A 20,706-nucleotide genomic window follows, 5' to 3' on the forward strand; every position below is an offset into this window, starting at 1 on the left:
GGGCTTAAGGGATTTTAAGTTTCCATCCTGCCCCGCCCTGCCAGTCATTCTCCACCATCTCCCGAACCCCCCTCCCCGCCACGAAGTCTCACTCTGCAATGGCGCGATCTCAACTTACTGCAACCTCCGCCTCCCAGGTTCAAGCCATTCTCCTGCCTCAGCCTCCCGCGTAGCTGGGATTACAGGCGTGTGCCATCATGGCCGGCTAATTTTTGTATTTTTAATAGAGACGAGGGTTTCACCATGTTGGCCAGGCTGGTCTCGAACTCCTGACCTCAGGTGATCCGCCCGCCTCGGCCTCCCAAAATGCTGAGATTACAGGCGTGAACCACCGCTCCCTGCCCCGCAGGTGATTTTTATTTGCCAGGGGTAAGAAGCGCTGGATCTGATGAGGAATGCATTAGCTGTGAGTGATTTTCATGTATGCTGGGGGGATTTGCCTCATGGCAACTCTGGAGATTGGGGTTTTAGAAAACATCCTTGCCCTGTTAAAAACTCGAAGATGACTTCAAGACGTACTTAACTGCTTGGCTAAATTGCAGAAAGAGAAAATGCCTTCTTCAGAGATCTTTTTTTTTAAAACAGGGTTTCACTCTGTCACCCAGGCTGTAATGCAGTGGTGTGATCGTGGCTCACTGCAGTTTTGACCTCCCAGGCTCAAGTGATCCTCCTGCCTCTCAGCCTTCCTGAGTAGCCAGGATTACAGGCGTGCACTACCAGGCTTGGCGAAATTTTTAATTATTTTTTGCAGAGATGGGGTCTCGCTATGTTGCCAGAGCTGGTCTTATACACCTAGCCTCAAGTGATGCTCCCGCCTCAGCCTCCCTAGTAGCTCGAACTACAGGCACAGGCTACCATGCCTGGTTTGTTTTTTAAAATGTGGCTACTAGAAAATTTAAAATTCATATGTGCCTCACAGTTTATTTCTTAGAGAATTGCCTCCCTTGTGACATCTCAGGCTGCCTGCTCAAAAGACTGGAGGCTAGGAAAGTGATGAAATCTGAAATTTTAAAATAATTGTCATATTGTTTCCATTTGTGAATAGCATATGTCTATTATTCACAAATAAAGATAACCTTATATACAAAGTTAAATGCAAATGTTCCCCAGGCGGGGCCAGTTTCCAGTTAAGGAAGGAAGGGCGCCAGAAAAGGGTTCAGGAAAAACCTGTAACTCCTGCCTTTTTCAACCCATTCTCAGATCACGTCTACTATCACTCATGACCTGAGGGGACGGGGCGTGGAACTGTATCCAATCATGGGCGTTGGAGTGGGAACTGTCCAATCAGGTGCGCAGCCAAGGTAGAGGGGGCGGTGTCCTGGAGCTGGCGGGGCCTTTGTCTCGCTCCAGCCAGAGCTCAGGGTCCATCTTCATTGCTTAGTATCCTTTGCGCTAGGAGGTCTCGGTGACTCTGTCGCAGCCTCTGTCACCCTCTGACCTGCAGATGCTGTGAGATCCAGAGCTAAGACTCCGGGACATCCCGGAAGCCGAAAAATGGTGAGTGTGCCAGGCCGCGCGTCCCGAGGTGGGGGCAGGGCTGGTTGAAAGCGGCCGGAACCGGCTGTGACGGGACCGGGGCCTCCCAGCTGTCAGCTGCGGGGTCTGCGGACTGGAGTCCCTGCAGGCACAGCTCGGCCCTCGGTCCCCTTCGGGCACAGGGTGCGAGGTGGGCCAGCAACCGGGAATCCGGGCGGGCATCTCGTTCCGTTCTTCCGCATCCCGCCCGGAGCCCACCCTGGGAAGCACCGCGCGCGTTCTCGCGTCTGCCCCGATTGCGGGGACAATGGAAGGGTCCTCAGGGCAGAGTCCAGACCCCGTGTGTAGTTTGTGCGTGGGAAGTGCTGTGATCCTGGGGGTCCTCAGTCTTTTCCTTCTCCTGTTAAAAAACAATGGGAGTCACCTTTAAAATGTTAAAAAACTTACTGAAGTTAACAGTGATTCATGATCGGAGAGCACCCAGCCACGGTTTGTGGTTTGGGGTCCAACCGAAGGGCTTGAAGGAAAGTTTTTTCATAGGTGAAGGAAGAAGCAAAGCGAATTCAGTAACTGACTCGTTCCAGTTATGTGATCATCTTATTTAGACTATTCAGGTTGTCATTGCCTGGTTATGTAATCAGAAGTTAATTTAAGGTTTGTGGTTGCTTAAATCTGAATTTTGTTTCCCCCTAAGGTAGCAATTTACAAGAAATGTATTTGCGTGTGTGTGTGTGTGTGTGTGTGTGTGTGTGTGTTTTAATGTAGGAACTCAGGGCACTAGAGCCACCTCAACTGCCTGCTATTTAATTAACACTCCACAGGAGAAGTGATTTTCTCTTGTATTTTCCAAATGTGTGACAAGCAGAGTCTCAAATCCACCACTCTGTTGCCCCAGCCTAACTGTGGCTTGCAGTCGAATTTTAAATTTTCAGTTCTTTCCTGACAGTCTTCAACACCAACTTCGCCTCTCTAATTCACAACATTATCAACTCTTAGTCCTTTTTTGTACATTTCAGATACAGTATTTTGATTAATCATTATTTCAAAGAGCAGCGGATGGCACTTTTTAGAAAAATAAATGTTTTTCATTTGCAAACATTTTACAGGAGATGAAAGCAGAGAATAATCCCAACACTTCACTGTGGGGAAAAAAAAAAAAAAAAAAAAAAGACCAAAAAACAAAACCTTTGTGCTAGTCTCCCTTTAATATTTCCTAGGCACAGACACCTTATCGGAATGTTTTTAGGTTGAGGTTCCACTTTGGAAACTTCACAGGGCAATGCATCCTCAGCCACCCTGTGTTATTTTCCTGGTTTTGAGTTTCAGAACGGTGGCTGTGTCTCCTGCGGTGTCTAGTGAATATCAGCCCCTGGGTCATTTCCTCTCAGGGGCAGCCTGAGGTATGGGAATGCCGCCTGTCTGTGGAGTGATTGGTGCATTGTGCCTGGGAGAAATCAGGTATACCTTTCCTCTAAAAGCAAATCCATTAGGACATTGAGATTTTCTTCCCCAGCTCCCAGTTTCCGTTTCTTAGAGATACAGTGCTGGCCAGGCAATTGGATGCTGGTATTGAGGAGAAAATTTTCTCAGATTGGTGAAGAGAGAAAAAATATCCCCAAGAACGAGGAACACCCAACCCGGTGAGGCAGTGCACAAACCTGCAAAGCAAAATGCATCTAAGGGACACAGTGGGGCACAGCACAATGGCTCTTGGTAGTACGGTTATTGTCCCCTTCAGTGAGCAGGATGGGGGTGGGAAAATGTCCCAAGTGATAGAACGGCTTGACTTGACATCTGAGTCAGATATGTCTGTGTTCCAATCAGCATTGCCGCTTCCTGAGTTTGTCACCTTGGAAAGATTTCTTTACTTATTTTAACTTCAGTTTTTAATTAAGTGTATTTACACATTTTATCAGTAGAGCTTGAAAGGCAATCTGTACTGGCAACCTGTTTTATTCACCAACCCAGGCTTCTGTGCCACCTAATCATAGTCTCATCTGCCTACATGGACACAGGAAGAAGTCAGAGCATAGCCTCTCCTGGGACACGATCTATAGCATGAACCAGTCCTTCCCTAAGCCTGCACTGTCCCACCCATGGTTTCTTGATAGCAACTTTCCCTCGTTTGCCTTTTAGTTCCACCCACAAACCCTTTTTCTTATGTGCACACAGTGTGCCCAACACCACCCCTCAGTTGTCTGAATCCAGCACCTACTGGAATTCAGATGTCCAGTAGTTCAAGACCATGGGCCTAGACCTACCTTTTGCAGAAGCAAATGCAAATTAGAAATAAGAGGCTTCATTCCCCCACTTGAAAATGAGGGAAGACATTTTGTTCTTTTGCCTTTTCTTAAAGGATATAATTTAGAAAAGTACTGTTATTGATTGATTAATTTTTTTTTTGAGACACAATCTCACTCTTGCACTTAGGCCAGAGTACAGCGGCGTGATCATAGCTCACTGTAACCTTGAACTCTTGAGCTTAAGCAGTCTTGCTGCCTCAGCCTCCCAATTGCCTAGGACTATAGGCATGCACCAACTCACCTGCCTAATTTTTTTTTGTAGAGACAGCAGCTCACCATGTTCCCCGAACTGGTGTCGAACACCTGGCCTCAAGAGATCCTCCTGCCTTGGCCTCCCAAAATGCTGGGATTACAGGCATGAGCCACCGTGCCTGGCCTAGACGACTTTTATATGTACCATTTTTCTCTGCTTCTTCAAAATATATGTAAATCTTTTTTTTTTTTTTTTTTTTTTTTAATATGGCGTTTCACTCTTGTTGCCCACGCTGGAGTGCAATGGCACAGTCTCAGCTCACTGTAACCTCTGCCTCCCGAGTTCAAGCGATTCTCCTGCCTCAGCCTCCTGAGTAGCTGGGATTACAGGCGCCCATCACCACACCTGGGTAATTTTTTGTATATTTAGTAGAGACAAGGTTTCATCATGTTGGCCATTCTGGTTCTGAACTCCTCACCTCAGGTCATTTGCCCACTTCACTCCAGCCTGGGCAACAGGGGTGAAACTTTGTCTTAAAAAATACAAAAAGTGAACACAAAGGATAGGATTTAATTCAGCAATCCAGAAAGCTAAAGGGTCACAGATACTGAAGGGTATCGCTTCAGTATCTGGAGAGAGAAAAACAATAGGTGTTTTCGGTAGAAAACTGATGATCCAAGGTAATTACTAATATGTGGAGGTCGAAGTGCTTATGCTGCAGTAGCAAGACCAGCTTAGAGTACACCCTGTACCCTGGTTTCTATTTGTTTTTTAAGAACAGTTGGCATAGTTATATGTACTCTTGTGTAGGCAAATTACATCCATTTAAATTAAACAGTATTTTCCGGGTGCAGTGGCTCACGCCTGTAATCCCAGCACTTTGGGAATCTGAGGTGGGAGGATCACCTGAGGTCAAGAGATCAAGACCAGCCTGGCCAACATAGTGAGACTCCATCTCTACTAAAAATACAAAAATTAGTTGGGTGTGGTGGCAAGCGCCTGTAATCCCAGCTACTTGGGAGGCTGAGGCAGGATAATTGCCTGAACCTGGGAGGCAGAGGTTGCAGTGAGCTGGGATCACACTCCAGCCTGTGCAACAGAGCGAGACTCCGTCTCAAAAATATAAAAATAAAATAAACAGTATTTTGTACAATAGTGTGAATATAACAGCACAATATTTATTTTGGACAAACCCCTTTAAAATAATGATTTTAATATTATGCATTCTTTTGAAATATAAATTATTTTAACTGAGTTAATATTACAGATAATTTTTGAATACTCATACATTATGACTAATATATTAAAATTATTTATCCTAAGATATTTATTTTTTATATCAAAAGAAAATAGGCCGGACATGGCGGCTCATGCCTGTAATCACAGCAATTTAGGAAGCTGAGGCAGGTGGATCATGAGGTCAGGAGTTCGAGACCTGCCTGGCCAACATGGTGAAGCAATGTCTTTACTAAAAATACAAAAATTTGCTGGGTGTGGTGGTGGGCACCTGTAATCTCAGCTACTTGGGAGCCTGAGGCAGGAGAATTGCTTGAAACAGGTAGGCAGAGGTTGCAGTGAGCCAAGATCATGCTACTGTACTCCAGCCTTGGCAACAAGAGCAAAACTCCATCTCAAAAAAAAAAGAAAAAATATAGTAACAAATTGTTACAATAAATATTAACCCCACCTCTGTCACATCAATTAATATGCTTACTAATTAATCCAATAGGTATGATTAGAGGTCAGCATGATTTTAGTGTCTATATATACATATATATATTTGAGAAAGAATTTCAGTCTGTTGATTAGGGTGGAGTGCAGTGGCACGATCTCGGCTCATTGCAACCTCTACCTCCCAGGTTCAAGCAATTCTCATGCCTCAGCCTCCCAAGTAGCTGGGATTACAGGTACTCACCAATATGCCCGGCTAGTTTTTGGATTTTTTAGTAGAGACAGGGTTTCGCCATGCTGGCCAGGCTGGTCTCAAACTTTTGACCTGAGGCGATCTGCCCGCCTCAGCCTCCCAAAGGGCTTGAATTACAGGCATGAGCCACCGGGACTGACCTTATTTTTTCTTTTCTTTTTTTTTGGAGATGGAGTTTTGCTCTTGTTGCCCCAGACTGGAGTGCAATGGCCTGATCTTGGCTCACCACAACCTCTGCCTCCCAGGTTCAAGTGATTCTCCTGCCTCAGCTACCCAAGTAGCTAGGATTACAGGCATGTGCCACCATGCCCAGCTAATTTTGTAGTTTTAGTAGAGATGGGGTTTCACCATGTTGGTCAGGCTGGTCTCGAACTCCCAACTTCAGGTGATCCGTCCGCCTCGGCCTCCTAAAGTGTTGGGATTACAAGCGTGAGTCACCACACCTGGCCCTATTTTTTCATTTTACTAACTTAGGCATGCAGCATTTACAGAACTAATAAATGCAATGGATGCAGTCACCCACCCATGGATGATAATAGCTCTTCATTTAGCTGTGCCACAAGCTCAGATATAATTCCAGTATGTGAACAATGTTGTTTCCTATTCCTCATCAAAAGATGCCGGTGGATGTTGTTAGATGGCTTCCAATATAAATCCCCAGTCCAGTGGCCAACAGATGAGACAGCAGCAAAAATGGAAGAAAAACCTCTAGAAATTCTACATAGAATTTGTATCTGTTCTTCAGAATGCGTGTGTTTTTCATGCTGAGAGAAGCTGTGCTCTTTGGTTCTTTAAAGAGAAACACATTGGGGGGAATTTTTTCTTGCTCACTTAACCAATCCCATATCGAATCTGAGTATTCCTTCAATATGCTTTCAACTTCTTTCTTTCTCTCAATATAATCTTCCACAGACTAATAACTGTTTTTCTCTCCAATGCCTTAGATGTTTCAGAATCTCTGTTGGTGCCTTGTGTCTGTGAGTGAGGTGAGCTGTCACGATGACAACTCGTGGAGCAACTCCATCCAGACTTCGTGCTGGGCATCCAGTAGTACTTTTTCCATGTCATCGTTATCAGTAGAAACTGAAGCTGGAGGCTGGGCGTGGTGGCTCATGCCTGTAATCCCAGCACTTTGGGAGGCCAAGGCAGGAGGATCACTTGAGGTCAGGAGTTTGAAACTAGTCTGACCAACATGACAAAACCCTGTCTCTACTAAAAATACAAATAATTAGCCAGGCGTGGTGGCGGGCACCTGTAGTCCCAGCTACTCGAGGGGCTGAGGGAGGAGAATCGCTTGAACCCGGCAGGTGGAGGTTGTAGTGAGCCGAGATCGCGTCACTGCACTTTAGCCTGGGCAACAGAGCGAGACTCTGTCTCAAAAAAAAAAAAAAAAAAAAACCCAGAAACTTAGGCTGGAACACCACTTTCATTTCCATTATTGTGAAAATATAATTCTAACCAGGAGTGCCTCCTCCTGCAGCCCAGGGCTCTGCTCTGTGGCATGGTGCTGGAGCGCAGATGTAGCAGTGAGGGTGTGTGTGGGCTGCAGGCTGTAGCCTAAGCTTCACGGGCAGGAGCACCATGGCCCAGCACTCTGAGTCAGGAACCATTGATTTAATATATAAATAGCCAAGAACATAGATCCCTCTTCCACAGTTTCTTTTTTCTTTTTTTGAGACGGAGTCTCCCTCTGTCACCCAGGCCGGAGTGCAATGGCGTGATCTCGGCTCACCGCAACCTCCACCTCCCAGGTTCAAGCGATTGTCCTGCCTCAGCCTCCCAAGTAGGTGGGACTACAGGCGCCCGCCACAACGTCTGGCTAATTTTTTGTATTTTTAGTGGAGATGGGGTTTCATCACGTTGGCCAGGCTTGTCTCGAACTCCTGATCTCAGGTGATCTGCCCACCTCGGCCTCCCAAAGTGCTGGAATTACAGTATTGAGCCACCGCACCTGGCACCACAGTTTCTATAGAGGAGTAAAATCCTACCTTCACCAGGTACCTGAATTTCACTCCAAGTTGCAAAACCACCTCCTGTCATGAAGATGTGGGAAGTTTCTCTTTTATAGAATATAATCAACTGACCTCTCCAATTCCCAGGTGGATTTAGGATAAACTACGACAAGTGAGTGCTGTCACGTCTTCTTCTTGAGGTCTAATTCTGACAACGTTCTTTCTGTCTTTGTGATCTCTTAGCAAATTGCCTGCAATTAATGTCACGCTCTGGCTTAATTGTGTAATCATACAGTTTTTGCTTTCTGTTCTGCCACTGTGGAGAGTTTTTCTAGGGTTGGAGATGATTGTGCTTTTAATTACATTTTCAAAACACTGTCTGAAAAGACCAGGTATGATATAAACATAGAAGGTACCCATCAGACTTCACCCTAGAGGGTCTTTCCCTCTTGGACTTCCAGTCACAACCCATAATTGTGCAAACCCCAAATTTGCAGGCAAAATGGTCTCTCTGCCTATTTGTGTTCTATAGTCCCTTGTAGAGCAGTCAGGTCAGATTTCTACAAAAATAACTTTACAGGGCAACAACAGCCATTCCACCTCTTTCAATGTCCCTGGCATCTTCAGATCTGAAATGAATTCAGAGACAATTAGGGCCTAGAAACCCTGTCAGGGTTACACATATGCATTGAATAGACCTAAGAATTTACAATGTTCTTTTCCTGCTCCTGCACAGATGCCTGTGAATGTGCAGAGGGCACCTGCTGCTTTCCCACACCTCTGAAACCTAAATCGGAAACCCCAAATTTGAATCCAGACCCTGGGATTTGAGAAAGTAAAAGAGCTTTTATCTGAGGGATGCAAGTTCTGTTAGTTATCGGGCCCAGAGAGACATTAAAATGAATCCAGAATTATGTCCTACTTCTCCTTTGAGCAATGTATTCATCTCTTGAAACTGCTTGTTACTGCCACACATAGCTATAAATTAATCTAATAATGTCACACAGGACACTATAGCCCACACCTTCTAGCTTAACCCTATATAGCCAATCACTAATCAATGTTATTCCTGTAAACTAATGAGAATCCTTGATAAAGAACTTTGTATCAGCCCACTTTCTGTTCCCCTTTTTTACCTTTAAAAATCTACCTCTTGGCTGGGCACGGTGGCTCACGCCTGTAATCCAAGCACTTTGGGAGGCTGAGGTGGGTGGATCACTTGAGGTCAGGAGTTCGAGACCAGCCTGGCCAACATGGCGAAACCCCGCCTCTACTAAAAATACAAAAAAAATTAGCCGGGCGTGCCCGTAATCCCAGCCACTCAGGAGACTGAGGCAGGAGAATTGCTTGAACCAAGGATTCAGTTTGCAGTGAGCCGAGATCATGCCACTGCACTCCAGCATGGGTGACAAAGTGAGACTGTCTCCAAAAAAAAAAAAAAAATATCCGCTTCTCACTGCTGCTATTCAAAGTGTATATTCAAGCCAACTTGAATCTATGCTTCCGGGTTGCTGTTCTTGCTGTTCTCAAATGTGGCACGTATGAACTCTCTACTTATATTAATTTGACCTCATTTTTTTTTTTTTTGGTTGACACATCATTTCTAATGCGTTAAAGGAATCTCCATGACAGGATCTCTCCTCTGGTTTTGCGCAGCATGCTATAACGCCCGATAATGTACAGCCAGGTTGATGTCACTAGAAACTACATATAAGCACTGGCTTCTGGGACTCATGAGACAGGGCCTGACTTCGGATTGAGAATGTACAGAAAGCCCATAGGAAACATGTTCTGCATCATGGCAGGTCAGCATCAACATCTTAGAGCCCCACCCTTCAAAGTGTGGTCCTTGAAAATTTCCAGATGTTGTCCTCTGACCTGCTGCAGTTGTGTGAGAGGCTTCTTCTGTTTTATATAACGGAGCCTTCTCCTTTATTCTTTCTATCTAGGCTTCTTACATACCATGACCAGTTCTCACCATCAAGTGTATGACCTGCAAGAATAAAAATGTTCTTTGTGACTGGGCACAGTGGCTCATGCCTGTAATCCCAGGACTTTGGGAGGCTGAGGCGGGAGGATCGCTTGAGGCCAGGAGTTTGAGAATAGCTGGGGTAACATGGCGAAACCCTGTATCTACTAAAAATCCAAAAAATTAACCAGCTGTGGTGGCACGTGCCTGTGGTCCCAGCTACTTGTAAGGCTAAGGCAGAATCGCCTGAACCCAGGAGGCAAGGTTGCAGTGAGCCGGGATCACACCACTCACTGGACTCCAACCTGGGCGACAGAGTGACTCTGTCTCAAAAATAAATAAATAAATAAATAAAGTTCTCTTTGTGTCTCATCAATGTGGAAAGGTGTAGATACCTAAGATCTCTCTTAGGGATCGTGTAGGGTCCTCAGATATTAGTGAAGGGGGAATGTGTATTGTTTAGGTTCCATCTGGATATTCCATCAACTCTATGCAGAAACAGGATTTTTAAAATGCACATTTAAAGGGGATGGCACTAATTGCCCAGAATAACTCAGAAGGTTCTGGAAAAGAGAATAGTTAGATAAGACTTGCTCTCTAAAATGCTGAGGAAAGACTATTCAAATACATTATTAGAGGTTAGAAAACCTGGGAGATATCTGTAGCTTGAACTTTGCATAAAGGTGTTCTTTATGCTTAGATTAAGGTTATAATTTACTTTTTGTTGCCAATAATATCATAGCTCTGATGATGTGTCCACCCATGTGTGTTGATACTGCACATCAATTTGTTCTGTTGTAGTTCATGTTAATTTCTTCTTTTTTTTTTTTTGAGACGGAGTCTCACTTTGTCGCCCAGGTTTGAGTGCAGTGGCGCAATCTCAGCTCACTGCAACCTCCGCCTCCCACATTCAAGCAATTCTCCTGCCTCTGCCTCCCAAGTAGCTGGGATTACAGGTGCGTGCCACCATGCCCAGCTAATTTTTTGTATTTTTAGTAGAGATGGGGTTTCACCGTGTTAGCCAGGATGGCCTCGATCTCTTGACTTCGTGATCTGCCCACCTCAGCCTCCCAAAGTGCTGGGATTACAGGCGTGAGCCACCATGCCCAGCCCGGTTCATGTTAATTTCAATCACTAAGTTAAGGCTGTCTGTGACAGGTTTTTTTAAACTATAAAGTTAATTATTTTTATCTTTATTTTTCATAAGTACTTTGGGAGATTTACTGACTGATGTACATAAACCATCACATTTAATCTGCAAACTCCCCCTTTCTTTTTAGATTCTCTTTGCTTAAAGCTTGCTTTGGAAAATGAAGGCTTATCTTTGTTTACTAGTCAGATAAACGGGCTCAACCACTTGTTCTGTTTGACAAAATATTCTTGATTCGGACGCATTGGTATCCCTGGCTAGCTTGTTAGAAATTCAGAAACTCAGGCTTCACCTGAGATCACCTGAATCAGACTGCATTTTAACTAGATCTGTAGTTCGTTGTTGTGTACATTAAAATTTGACAGATACCTTCTAACCCATCGTGACTTCTCTGTATGAGTAATATTTACAACTTACTCTGTAATCTGCAGACATAAAACTCAAACTGTATATGCCTGTGTTGATGCCCTTAATTTTATACTGATTATTTAAAAAAGTATCTACATTGGTTTTGTGGATTCTATTTTCCTTTTGGTTTGTAGCCCAGGCAGGAGTGCAGTGTCATGATCTCGGCTCACTGTAACCTTTGCCTCCCAAGTTCAAGCGATTCTCCTCCCTCAGCCTCCTGAGTAACTGGGATTACAGGCATGCACCACCACACCCAGCTAATTTTTGTATTTCTAGTAGAGACAGCATTTCACCATGTTGGCCAGGCTGGTCTGGAATTCCTGACCTCAGGTGATCTGCCTGCCTCGGCCTCCCAAAGCGAAGGGATTACAGGCGTGAGCCACCGAACCTGGCCACGTGGATTCTATTTTCTTTCCTCAGTGTTAGAGAATACATCAGAGAATATTTTTGTTAAAAATACCAGTATTTTTAACTGGTTTGAATAATTCCAGTAACTGATATAAGTCACAGCAATTCTCTTTTCACATGGAGTCAAAAACTGCCCATTCACAGTTGGTCACTATGTTTTGTTTTGTTTTGTTTTTCAGGAGCTGTTGACATTCAGGGATGTGACCATAGAATTCTCTTTGGAGGAGTGGGAGTTTCTGAAACCTGCTCAGCAGAATTTGTATAGGAAAGTGATGCTAGAGAACTACAGAAACCTGGTCTCTCTGGGTGAGAAGAATTTCAATACACAATTCCTATTTCACACTAAAGATTTTACTTTCTTCCTCTGTAGAATGTTTGGTGGGGATTTCTGCTTTGTGTAAATGAGTTTTAGATCTCTGTTTTCAAGGAAAACTTGGGGATTTGTTGGGATAGAGAAGAAAATTTTCAAGAAGTTTTATGTTTACATTAACTTTCTTCTGCCTTGAGGTGATGGGCATTTTTCACTCTAGTGGTAATTCTTTTTGTTTGTTTTTATTTTTTTTTTTGAGACAGAGTCTAGCTCTGTTGCCCAGGCTTGAGTGCAGTGGTACAGTCCAGCTCACTGCAACCTCCACGTCCTGGGTTCAAGTGATTCTCCTGTTTTAGCCTCCTGAGTATCCGGGACTACAGGTACCCACCACCACACCCAGCTAATTTTTGTATTTTTAGTAAAGAGGAGGTTTCACTATGTTGGCCAGGCTGATCTCAAACTCCTGACCTCAAGTGATCCACCCTCGTTGGCCTCCCAAAGTGTTGGGATTACTAGTGTGAACTACCATACCCAGCCTTTAGTGGTAATTCTTGGAATTCCATTATAAAAATTCCTTTATAGAATATTATTGACCAGACCTTAAAATCCAACTTCCACCACCAATTTTTGATTAAGTAGTATTGGGTAGGGAAGCTAAACACCCAAAAATATAAAATATTCTAAACTTTCTGTTTAGAAATATTATTTTGTTATTAATTTTCTTTTTTTTTTTTTTTTTGAGATAGAGTCTCACTCTGTTGCCAGGCTGGAGTGCAGTGGCGCGATCTCAGCTCACTGCAATCTCTGCCTCCTTCAAGCGGTTCTCCTCCCTAAACCTCCCAAGTAGCTGGGATTACAGGCACGTGCCACCACACTTTGCTAGTTTTTGTATTTTTATAGAGATGGGTTTTCACCATGTTGGCCAGGATGGTCTCGATCTCCTGACCTCATGATCTGCCCGCTTCGGCCTGCCAAAATGTTGGGATTACAGGCGTGAGCCAATGCGCCCGGCCTTATTATTAATTTTCTAGAATCATCTATAATATTCTGTCTTCTCTACAGAGCACAACACTAGCTTGGTAATTGGAGAATCCCAACAAGCATCACATTACTTTTTTCTAATAAAACAGGTCTGACTGTTTCTAAGCCAGAACTGATTAGCTGTCTGGAGCAAAGACAGGAGCCCTGGAATGTGAAGAGACATGAGACCATAGCTAAACCCTCAGGTAGGTTGGATGAATGAAACACATGCCACAGGTGAAAGCTCCAAAGGCCAAGGGGGAAGACGGGCTTCAAAAGTTATTTGAGAAGCTCTGCTTCAATGGAGATGATTTTGAGGGGCATGGTTATTTTTTCTTGCTCTCACATGGAGGCATCTTCTGTCTAATGCTCCTAAATTCTCTAAAAAGTAACCTTCCTTTGAGGTTACAGTGAGAGCCAAAGTCCTCTTCATGGCTTATAACAGACTTTATTATCTGACTGCCCTTTCATTGTCTCAGGGGCCACAGGAATATATGTGTACTTTTGAGGAACTCTATGTTAAACTATTTTTTTCTTTTCTTTTGAGAGAGAGATTTTCGCTCTTGTTTCCCAGGCTGGAGTGCAATGGCACAATCTTGGCTCACCATGACCTCCGCCTCCTGGGTTCAAGTGATTCTCCTGCCTCAGCCTCCCAAGTAGCTGGGATTACATGTGCCACCAGGCCCAGCTAATTTTGTGTTTTTAGTAGAGATGGGGTTTCTCCAAGTTGTTGAGGCTGGTCTTGAACTCCCGACTTCAGGTGATCCACCCACCTCGGCCTCCCAAAGTGGTGGGATTACGGGCATGAGCCACCACGCCCGGCCTTTAAACTTTTTTTTTAAGGTTTTTGTTTTGTTTTGTTTTGGTTTGGTTTGGGTTTTTGTTGTTGTTATTGTTTGCATTATGTCTGAAATGTGTGAGAGTATTAGTGTTAACCATATTTGGTTCCAAAATCCCAGTAACACCACAAACAGATGTGGTATGTTTTCTGCTTTATGATTTCTTATGGAAGTTTCTTTCTTTTTTTTTTTAAATAAATTTTTTTGTTTGTTTGGTTTTGCGACGGAGGTTCACTGTGTCACCCAGGCTGGAGTGCATGGCGCCATCTTGGCTCACTGCAACCTCTGCCGTCTGGGTTCAAGCGACTCTCCCACCTAAGCCACCCAAGTAGCTGGGATTACAGGTGTGCACCACCACGCCCAGCTACCTTCGTATTTTAGTAGAGACAGGGTTTCACCATGTTGGCCAGGTTGGTCTAGAACTCCTGACCTCAGGTGATCCACCCGCCTCGGTCTCCCAAAGTGCTGGAATTACAGGCGTGAGCCACCGTGCCCAGCCCCTTACAGAATTTTCAAATGTGATTCTACAGAAATTCCTATTCAGTAATTTTTTTATAATGCTAAGCATCTCCCTAAATATAAGAAAATCTAATATTATTTTATTTCTACATTTTATATTTTCAGTGTGAACTAAAATTGGTAATTTAAACTTTATTTTCCCAGCGTCTTCAATTGTACTAGTTGAGATGTGTACACATATACACACAAATATACCCACACATATACGTGTGTGGACCGTGTGGTTACTTTCCACAAATTAAAAGTATATAACTATTTATTATGTAAAATGTAATGATATTGTATGTGTAAACATTGTGAAATGATTAATACAGTTAATGAATGCATCTGTTACCTCACAGAGTTATTTGGTTTTTTGTTTTTTTTTTCTTTTTTGAGACAAGTCTCACTCTGTCACACAGACTGGAGTGCAGTGGTGGGATCTCGGCTCACTGCAACCTCTGCCTCCCAGGTTCAAGTGATTCTTGTGCCTCAGCCTCCCAAGTAGCTGGAATTACAGGCTGGTCTCAAACTCCTGGCCTCATGTGACCCACCCTCCTTGGCCTCCCAAAGTGCTGGAATTACAGGCATGAGCCACCATGCAGCGTTTTCTTTTGTAGTGAGAACACTGAAGGTTTGCTGTCTTATTAAAATGTAAGCATATGGAGCACGTTCGTCCAACTTGTGTCCTGCTGGCTGCATGCAGCCCAGGATGGCTTTGAATGTGGCCAAACACAAATTTTTCTTAAAACATGAGATTTTTGAAAGCTAATCAGCTATGATTAGCGTTAGTGTATTTTATGCGTGGCCCAGGACAATTCTTCTTCCAGTGTGGCCCAGGGAAGCCAAAAGACTGGGTACCCTAATATAGAGCATTACGATTTAGCTATAGCCATGATGCTATGCATTAGATCCTCAAAACTTATTCATTTCATGACTGGCAGTATGCACTCATTGAACATCTTCCCATTTTCCCTACTTCTAGACTGGGTCAGCCAGCTTTATACTCTCTGTGTCTATGGGTTCATCCTTTGTAGATTACACACAGAGGTGAGACCGTGCATTATTTTTCTTTCTGTGTCTGGCTTATTTCACTTAGTATAATGTCTTCCAGGTCCATCCATGTCGTTGAAATGTTGGCAGCATTTCATGATTTTTTATGGCTGAATAATACTGTATTGTGTATATATGCCATATTTTCTTTATCCAGTCAGTGTCCACAAACATGTCTTCATGTTTTCTTGTTTTCATGTCTTGGCAATTGGGAAATGAACATGGAGATGCAAATATTAGAAATAGTGATTTTATTTCCTTTGGTTATATACACAGAAGTGGGATTGCTGGATTATGTGGAATTTTTTTTAATTTAATTTATTTATTTTATAAATAATATAAATAAATTATTAATATATAAAATTTATAAATAATATAAATATAAAAATATTATTTATTTTTGAGATCGAGTCTCACCCTGTCACCCAGGCTGGAGTGCAGTGGCACGATCTCAGCTCATTGCAACCTCCGCCTCCCGGGTTCAAACGATTCTGCTGCCTCAGCTTCCTGAGTAGCTTGGATTACAGGCGCCTGTCACCACGCCCAGCTAAGTTTTGTATTTTTAGTAGAGACAGGGTTTCACCATGTTGGCCAGGCTGGTCTCAAACTCCTGACCTCGTGATCCACCCACCTCAGCCTCCCAAAGTGCTAGTATTACAGGTGTGAGCCACCGTGCGTGGCCTAATTTTATTTTTTAAAGAATGTCCATACTGGTTCTCATAATGACTCTACCAATTTACAACACACCAACAATGTACAAGATTGTTTTCATCACACACTTGTTAACACTTGTTATCTCTTTTTAAAAATGTTTTTATGCTTAAAATTTCTTTTTTTTTTTTTTGACAGAGAAGGGGTCTCACGGTGTTGCCAGGGCTGGCCTTGAACTCCTTTGCTCAAGCAGTCCTCTTACCTCAGATTCCCAAAATGCTGGGATTACAGGCATGAGCCACCATACCCAGCCCTATTCTTTTTGTATAAATTTGTGGGATATGAGTGCAACCTTGTTACACAGATAGGTTGCATGGTGGTGAAGTCAGTGCTTTTAGGGTATCCATCACCCAAAAAATATACGTGTCACTTAATAATAGCCATCCTAACAAATGTGAAGTGATATTTTATCATCATTTTGGTTTGCACCTGCCTGATGACTGGTGATGTTGAGGTCCTTTTCTCATACCTGTTCGCTCTTTGTCTTCACTGGGAAAATACCTATCCATTCAGTCTGTTTTTCAATTTAGTTCTTATTATCATTCTTCTTATTGTCTTTGCCTTTGATTTGTGTGAATTCCTTATATATTCTGGATATTAACTTCTTATCAGATGCATGGCTTGCAAATATTTTTTTTCATCCTGTAAGTTTCCTTGTTTTATTTTCTTTGCTGTGCAGAAAAATTTCAGTTTGATGCAGTCCCACTTATTTATGTTTGCTTTTGTGTCTGTGCTTTGGGTGTCATACCCCAAAAAATAACTGCCAAGAACAGTATCAAATAGGATTTTCCATGTTTGCTGGATTATATAGTAACTCTATTTTTAATTTTTTGAGAAACCTTCATAGTATGTTTTTTACAGTAGCTGCATCATTTTTGCCTACTAGTGGCTCAAAAGGCCTCTCAATTTTCCATATCCATAACAATTTTTTTTGGGGGGGTGGTTACATTTCTTAATGGCTCTCCTAATGGGTTTGAGGTAATATTTTACTGTGATTTGTACTTTGCATTGGTCTAAAAGTTAGTAATCTTGAGCATCCTTTCAAATGCTTATAAGCCATTTATGTATCTTCTTTGGAGAGATGCCAGTTCAATTATTTGTCCATTTCTTAAGCTACTCACTTTTTATTGTTGAGTTTTAGACATTGTTTATATATTGTGAAAATTAACTCCTATCAAATATGTGATTTTCAAATATTTCACCCATTTCTTAGGCAGCATTTTCACCCCACTAAATTTTTCCTTTGATGTGCAGAAATTTTGAAGTTTGATGTAGTCCCATTTCTCTATTATTTTTTCCTTATGCATTTGATTTCATATCTAAGAAAATGACATCAAATTCTTTGTCTTTTGTAACGAGAAATTAATGCCAAGTCCAATGTCATATTTTCCCCCATATATTTATCTAGGAAGTGTGTTATATTTTTATGTTCAAGTATTTCATCCATTTTAAATACTGTTTTTATATGGTGCATGTAACGGAAGGGCTCAACTTATTTTTTTCATGTAAATACTCAGTTTTCAACATCATCTGTTAAAAAAACTATTTTCTTCCCCATTGTGTGGCCATAGCAATCTTATATAAGGTCATTGATTACGAACACACGTGCTTAATTTTGAGCTCTCTATTTTGTTTTATCATCCATTTATTTTTCTTTGTGCTAATACCACATTATTTGTATCTTTATAGCTTTGGGTAATGTGTTATAAAACCAGGAAGTGCAATACCTCTTTGTTATTCTTTTTAAAGGGTGTTTTGCTAGTTATAGCTCCTAAAAGAATTTGAGAAACTTAAATATATTTCTGCAAAAAAAAAGTACCATGAAGATTCTGATATTACATTGAATTTGTATGTGGCTGTGCATGTTGACATCTTAACAAAATGAAATTATCTGATCCTTGAGCAAGAATATGTTTGAGTGGGTTTAATGTCCACATTTTTTGGATTTACAGTTTTACTTCTGCTTCTGATTTCTAGTTTCATTCCATTTTGGTCAGAAAATATACACTGTATGATTTCAGTCTCCTTAAATGTATTAAGACTTGTTATGCGTCCAAACAGAATGCTCTGTGTGTGATTGAGAATATTATGTATTCTGCTGCGTTTAACTGGAACGTTCTGTATATGTCTCTTAGGTCTAATTGGTGTGTAACGTTTAAGTTTTTTATTTTCTTACTAATCTATCTGAGTTTTTTATATTTATGATTGAGAATGAGGCCTTGAAGTCTATAATTATTGTGCTGCTGTGTATTTGTTTCTTAACTTCTGTCAATATTTGTTTTATATGTTTGAGAGTGCTAATGTTATACTTATATAACAGTTATATGTGTTATAGATTCCTGGTAAATGGATCCATTTTGCCATTATATAATACCAATCTTTATCTTTTGTAAGTTTTTTACTTAAAGTGGATTTTGTCTAACTATGGCCACCCCACCCACTTGTGCTTACTGTTTGAATGGAATATATTTTTGTATCCTGTCACTTTCAGTCTGTTTGTCTCCTTAAAACTAAAGTGAGTCCCCTAAAGACGCACATTGTAAGATTTTGTTTTTAACTTATTCAGCTATTTTACTTTTTTAAGGGGTTCAATCTGTTCACATTTAAAATAATACCAGAAAGAAATAAAATTACTAGTAGTGTTTTGTTTTTGATTACTTTCTGTGCTTGTCATAAATACGTTTTCCCTCATTTCCTCTCTTACTGCCTTTGTTTTTGTTTTGTTAATTTTGTAGTGGCATACTTTGATTCCTTTTTCATTTTCTTTTGCATATCTTTTATAGGTATTTTTGTGATCACCTTGAAAAATGAGAGTTTATGAAACATATGCTTAAATCCCATGACATCTTTACTTCAATTGAATATAAAACTATACCTTTTTACATCCTTTGTTATTAATGTCACATATTATATCATTTCGTATTGTGTATCTATTAAGAGATTTACGCAAATTTGTGTTTTGGTTTATTAAATTATATGGCAGGATTTTCAGTGTTATGCACCATTATTATAGTAGATAATTGTAGATCTATGTATATATTTACTTTACCATTTCTTATAGAACTATACACATGGTGACAAAGACTGACAGCTTTTGTTTATCTTGTAACATCTTTTTTTTTCCCCTTATTCTAGAAGTAAATTTTTCCAGATAAAATTTTCTTTGTTGGCAGTATTTTTTTGCTTTTATAACTCAGTATTTGTTAAGTGAAATGTCTTTAATTTGCTGATAACTTCTATCTCCTCATTATTTGCTGTGGCTCTGTAATAATTTTTTTAACTTAATTATTGTATTCAGCTCCACAATTTTTGTTTTTTTAAAAAATACTTTTAATAGTTTTTAAAATCTCTGTTGATATATTCATTTCTTCATGCACTGTTTTCTTGATTCTGTTTAGTTGTCTACATTCTATTTTTGCTCATTGAACATGTTTAAAATGATTATTTTGAATTCCTTGTCAGATAGTACAAAGATCTTAATTTCTTAAAAACTGATTTCCAAAGAGTCATTTTCTTCCTTTAAATGAATATTATTTCCTGTCTTCTCTCTATGCCTTGTGATCTTTTGATGACATTTGGAAATAGACTGACTCTATAGACTGCCTCAGCCCCCCAAGTAGCTGAGAGTACAGGTGCGTGTCACCATGCCCGGCTAATTTTTGTATTCTTTCTAGAGACGGAGTTTCACCATGTTGTCCAGGCTGGTCTTGAACTCCTGAGCTCAAGTGATCCACCCGCCTCAACTTCCCAAAGTGCTAGGGTTACAGGCGTGAGCCACCATGCCCGGCCTAGTTTGTATAATTAAGTTGCCGGCATGTAAAAAGCTTTCTTTGCATTTTCATCTATATTCTTCCACCTTTATCTGAATGATAGCATAATTTATTCCTAATTCATAATCAGTATTTTATACCATATTTTGCAATATTTATATTGTTCCTCCAGTAAAAAATGTAAGTCTTTTCTCTGCTTCTACAGACTAGATTACCACCTTACCATTTTGTGTAAAAAGAAGAGCAACATATTAATAAGTTTCTCTAGTATTATGTAAGTGCTTGTTTCTTAAAAATTATTTTCTCAAAGCTTTTTATCAATAATTATAATGGGGTTTCTGTGAAACAGTGCTCTAACTGTATACTCCTGATTCAAAAATGTGTACTTTTTATGGATAGCCAGTCATGGTTGAAAATTGTAGCTATCTAGAAGGATTCTTCATCAGTAGTCCACTATGTTTATTCAGAATTTTATGGATTATAGTTTCTTTTAATTTTGCTTTGCAATTTTGTATTTATTTGTTACAATTTTTATAATAGGCCATTTCACATTCATAGTATTTTTTAGTTTTTATTCATATAATTTTGTATGACAGTATTCAGCTCTGTACATTTTAAGGCAGTGTGAGGCAAAAGTCAAATATGAATCAGCCGTATGTTTATTGCCAATTTAATTATCTCTGTGTTTGAATGAATAAGTATCACCCCATTTTGTTTATGAC

The 20,706-nt window shown here is 41.0% G+C and overlaps 2 protein-coding genes across 4 annotated transcripts in view; one reads left to right on the forward strand and one right to left on the reverse strand.

The window, feature by feature from the left end:
* The window catches only part of LOC126942272 (zinc finger protein 486-like), a 268,583-nt gene that overhangs the window by 75,113 nt on the left and 172,764 nt on the right, over positions 1–20,706 (reverse strand). The gene's annotated exons all lie outside the window — the stretch shown is intronic.
* Positions 1–20,706, forward strand: part of ZNF682 (zinc finger protein 682) — a 33,923-nt gene that overhangs the window by 3,699 nt on the left and 9,518 nt on the right. Inside the window, exons 1-3 of one of the 3 annotated variants that reach the window (XM_050769639.1) lie at positions 1,314–1,497; positions 11,963–12,089; positions 13,224–13,319. In XM_050769639.1, the coding sequence (XP_050625596.1) occupies positions 1,495–1,497; positions 11,963–12,089; positions 13,224–13,319 (226 nt within the window). In that variant the 5' untranslated portion in view covers positions 1,314–1,494. Of the gene's footprint in view, positions 1–1,313; positions 1,498–11,962; positions 12,090–13,223; positions 13,320–20,706 lie in introns of those variants that run through there. The other 2 variants (XM_050769640.1, XM_050769641.1) reach the window with 2 other exon arrangements.

Source organism: Macaca thibetana, chromosome 19 (genome assembly GCF_024542745.1).
Source record: "Macaca thibetana thibetana isolate TM-01 chromosome 19, ASM2454274v1, whole genome shotgun sequence".
In the NCBI taxonomy this organism is placed as follows: Eukaryota; Metazoa; Chordata; class Mammalia; order Primates; family Cercopithecidae; genus Macaca; species Macaca thibetana.